Raw genomic sequence first — 4,948 nt, 5'->3', positions numbered from 1 at the left:
CTTATAATTATGCGAAAAGATGAATGGTTTTAAAAGGTCATCAAAACACCAATTGCCAAATTTTGATGGATTCAGGTACCCAAATAGATTTTATTGTCCTCAGCGTAACACTACTGCAAATACATTTTGGCAGTACATTTTGCAGTTGTGCGCAGGACAGGCCTCAAATGCGGTGTATAAGAGTTATTAAACGTTGTTCATTGAATTTTATTTGGCTTGGACGATAAATGAAGAATTATTTGTTTGTATGCGCCATCGCATCATTTTATAAATTTAGGGTTGTTTTTAAAAGTTGCCAACGCAGGGTTCCATAAATGAGTGGCGTTGCTTTACCAAAAAGACAAAAATGATTAAAAAAACGAGGCATCTTTTACATTAAGAAGACTGACTGAAGACAGTTCAGGTGCATCATCTGAATTCTAATCGCGGATTACAATTGCTATCCAGGGAAACTTCTCTAGGAGCAGGAGACAAACTTATTTCAATGGAGATACCCCTGTATAAACGACTATACAGAGCAAAGCAACGGCTTTCATTCATGTTTTTACATAACCACACAGACTTCCTCTTGCCTGCTGCTGTTTGCGGAATTCAATAATTTGTATGGAAGGGCTTGTAAACCTTCTGTAAGGCGTCAACAACACCCACTATGGATCCACTGGCAGCTGCTACTGAAACAACCAGACAAACTCCACTCAGTATTTGCATAGCAACCCACCTAGAAGACCAGCGCGGGATTTTATTCTGTGCAATATACATCGTCACTGGAAAGTATACTGTCAATGGCCAGAATGCCAACGCGCCCAGAAGCCCCACAACATTGTTGAAGAATGGAAGCAACATGGAAATCAGTGTGGTGGTCACTACAAAGGCTGTCCTCCACACAAGCCTGAAGAGATTCACGTTGAATCGCCCATAAAAGGGTATTGCCAGAGCGTATTCCTTGTTGATGAAGTCACTATCTTGCCACTTTTTGCCGGCCCACCCTTCAATAAATGCGAACAGTGGTTGGCAGTAAACCTGCAAAGACAAAGACAAACAACACAGTACGTCAACGTTTGTCATCAGTCACCATTCTGCCATAAGAGAAGTTTTGCCAACCGAAGACATCTGCGGACATAATTCCGGTATGAGATTAGACTTGTAGAAACTAAACTTTCACATATAAAAATTGTATCACAATCTACACTAATTTTTTTTTTTTTTCTACCGCTGGGAATTTTATACCAGGAGTCCTAACAAATTCCGGGTGAAAATGCATATGAGGAAGAACATTGAATCCAAATTGAACACTCACTTGATATGCACCAACCAAGTGGATGACAATGGCGGCGTTGGCAATGTCAATCAACCAAAAGGGATTGTAAAAACCAAAGCCTGTCAACAGATTTCCCGGCGCATTGTCACCAAAGGCTGCGTAGCCCATGCAACCACACAGCATGTAGAACACCGTTGTCGTTGCCACACCCAATAGCGTTGCTTTCTTCATCGTCTTGTTCTCTTCTGGAGGAGATTTTATTGTGTCCTGAATGTCAATTCAATTGAGTTAGTCCCTCACATGTGTTGCCATGAAGCCACTGATGTATTGCAAAATTAGGGAACCCCTATGGCAATATAGTGTATATGGTACCTGAATTTCAATGAGAATCAATGAATAGGAGTAAGCGAATGCAATGTTGCCGAGAGCTTGGAACGTATTCCATATTTTCTCAGATTTAGTCACAGTACCAATGGCTGCTCCTGTGAAGCTCCCCCTGAAGTGTCCCACTTCTGAAGCACATCAAGATATGACACAGACAGGCAGCTCAGAAGACGTTCTAACGCAAATAGATGAATTAATAAGCAGAGATACAGTGAGTAAAAGTTGGCGACGCACCTACTACTTTGGCGATACCGAGGCCAAGCCCGATGGTGGAATAGGTGAATGACATGACTGCAGCAACGATAGAGAGCCACGATATTTGGTCGAAGTCGGGTATCTGAGAAAGTAGGATCTCTGCTACGCCAAAGGCTATCATATATGGATTACTGGACAGGTGGCATGGGTCGTCATCTCCATTAGCGCTGAAGCAATTGGACCTCTGAATTGCGCTGTGACATAAAACCAAATAATTTAGTCCAAACTTTATGTAATTGGGGAACATAATTATAAAAATTTGGTTTGCGTTTCACTCAACGATTGATTAAGCTAAACTCGATTTAACTTACGTCATGCTGATGGATGCAGCTATTGTATAGCCGATTGCAGTTCCGAAGAGATTCGCGTACTGAGAGAAACCGCATATCCACACTTGGAAGCCATCTGACAAAGCGCGTAAAGGAACAAATCAGAATTTAAACTTTCCAAAATAACATACCCAAGTTTCAAACTTTTATTTGCAGGAGCCTGTAGTCATACCTAGATTGGCTCTCACAGCATCGATATAAGTATAATTTCGCTTTCCCGTGACTGGATCCGGAGACCTGTAGCAGTCCGAAAGCAGGCAGGACGTGTAATATGTGACAAAGGAGAAGGCAAGCATAGCTGCGGGTCCAGCAATCCATCCGAGCTGAGCTGTTGCCCATGCCAATGAGAGCACTCCAGACCCTATAACTGCTGTGATAATATGCGCACTTGCTGTCCACATTGTGCCTGCATTAAATGCAACACTACATCAGAAGTTGAATCATATATATATAATATACTGCAAAACCCTTCGTGCAAACACCTTGCAGTTGGTGACAAACATTATGCAGAATAATACCTTTGCGTTTCATGCGGCCATCGTCGTTAAAGTCCTTGTGGTCTAAAATTTTTCCATTCTCCAGTTGATCAGCATCTATCGAAACGTCCGCGATATTGCTTTGCAATTCTAATTGCAGGTGGAAACGGGGAGCATCATTCTGAGCCATCGTAACAAACCTCTCGACCCTCGGTCAAATCTACCCCAACTTGTGCAACTTAAATATTCTTGGCTTGTGAGCGGCAGTGGTCTCGGTTCTGAAAGCAAAAGCAGAGCAAAGAACAAGTGGAACTCCTTACTTAAGACGGGGGCGGGACACGGATATTTATAGGTGTATTCCAGTAGAAATATGTTAATTACACAAAGACATGCCAAAGTTTGGCCGGAGAATTGACAGTCACCATAGACACGCACATTGATTCTTGTTGGTGACTTATCACCAACAAGTCACTGTCACAACTCCATAACGGACATACGGTACTCTTGTTTGTTTGTGTAACTTACATGGTCATGTTGCTCCCACAACTCCATAAACCGACTTACGGTACTCTTGTTTGTTTGTGTAACTTACATGATCATGTTGCTCACACATGAAAGAATTCGAGAACGCGAGGTGACGTCAAAAGGATAAACATTGAATAACAAGTTACGAATGGAGTAGTGTAACCATCACACGTTTTTATCATTTCTTTGTAAAATGCCGTATACGCTTTTTTTCTTCCTCTTTGTATTTCAATAATTCTGTAATAAAAATTTTGGCTATTTTATCTGCACATAAATTAGATCAATACCAATCTGTTGATGATTGTTTGATACATAAATGAGATCGGAGTTGTCTATAATGCGACTTTTTGAAGATTCCGACGGAATCCGGCGGAAGAATTGAGGTCAAATCTTGATTTCTTGCAGTTAAAATGGTTTTTTAACTGCATATTTGGATTCAGCACCCTGAAAAACTCTGGGACGCTTTCATTGTGCAGAAACTAGCTATCATACTTGCTATTCCAATAATTCCTGCCGGAATTCGACCGGAAAAATCCGCCAGACTTTCAAAAAGTCACGTTATAGACAACTGCAATGAGATCAACACCATCCGTCAATTATTATAGACTAAAGGGCATTAAAAATATCCATTAATAGTGATTATGATAGACTGATGCGCAATCAAATCCACTGATAATAATTATAATCTAATGATAAACAATCAATTCTGATAGTAATAAAATAAAATGAAATTCCAACTTTATCTGCTATTAAAATCTAGCACTTCGATATTTACAATTTATTAAAATAAATAAATCTATATAAAAATACCACAAAAACATATCTCAAATTCAATTATGAGAGACAACACCAAACCTTTTTCAAAGATTTGATTATGCCCAGTAAACACCTATCCTTTATCCAAAAAAAATAGGCAGAAAATAAAATATGCAGTGAACACCTAACCTTTATCCAAAAAAATAGGGAGAAAATAAAAATTGCATGTGTGTATTTAAATTTCAAAAAGTAATGAATCCATTTCTATCCCATCACACCCACAATTCTATTCGATTATTGAGCGGCCAAGATTATCACGTGTTTATTTGTGACATTCATCGTGCCCATTTGATTTGAGATACAGTGCAGCAATAAAATGGGCTAAGGTGCCAATAATTCATACTATCGATCGGCACATTCCTCCGAAGGCTCCTCCTGTATGTACATATGTTAAGTTTGTGAGCCGCATAGTTTCAGCCGGTTTAGTTATTTGAATTTGTATTTACATTCGACAATCCGTACTAAAAAACCTTACAATATTTTGGGACTCACATGTTTTATGGCTCCATTGGTTCACAGATAATTACGCATGCATCACCGAAGGTGCATACGCATTTGGCATGTCACTGTGCCTTCAAGTCGCATTGGGTGTTTTTGGTAGAAACGACTGACGCGCCCGACAAGCTACAGAAGCCGCCGCGTTCATCGCACAGAACTTCTACGAAGGTTCAAGGTTAAAAAAAACCAAAATTAAACCCTACACAGGGCCGAGAGAGGCAATTTGACCCATACAAAATCAACAACTAACAAGTCTAAAACCAGATGCTAGCCCACCTTACCTTACTAAAAAACAACATAAATTGATACATTATCCATAGACATAAAAAACAAGTGATGGGATCAAAGTCAGAGCTTGTCACTATAATGAGAGTCACTGGATCAATTGTGAGTCCAGGGGATGCCCA

The 4,948-nt window shown here is 40.0% G+C and overlaps 1 protein-coding gene across 1 annotated transcript; it reads right to left on the bottom strand.

The window, feature by feature from the left end:
• Positions 1–408: 408 nt before the first annotated feature.
• LOC149192640 (amino acid permease 3-like) lies at positions 409–2,907 on the bottom strand. Its single transcript, XM_089404662.1, has 7 exons — positions 2,745–2,907; positions 2,399–2,632; positions 2,209–2,302; positions 1,877–2,091; positions 1,631–1,770; positions 1,298–1,525; positions 409–1,020 (listed from the first exon to the last, which is right to left on the bottom strand). The coding sequence occupies exons 1-7, from the start codon at positions 2,890–2,892 to the stop codon at positions 592–594; spliced, it is 1,488 nt and encodes a 495-aa protein (XP_089260788.1). The 5' UTR covers positions 2,893–2,907; the 3' UTR covers positions 409–591.
• Between the last annotated feature and the right edge of the window lie 2,041 nt (positions 2,908–4,948).

This window comes from Pinus tabuliformis, chromosome 2_2 (assembly GCF_031772625.1).
Source record: "Pinus tabuliformis cultivar Carrire ecotype Pingquan chromosome 2_2, CPIR1, whole genome shotgun sequence".
Taxonomy (NCBI): Eukaryota; Viridiplantae; Streptophyta; class Pinopsida; order Pinales; family Pinaceae; genus Pinus; species Pinus tabuliformis.
Note: the sequence above shows the minus strand (reverse complement) of the source record. Positions and strands in the feature narration are given on the sequence as shown.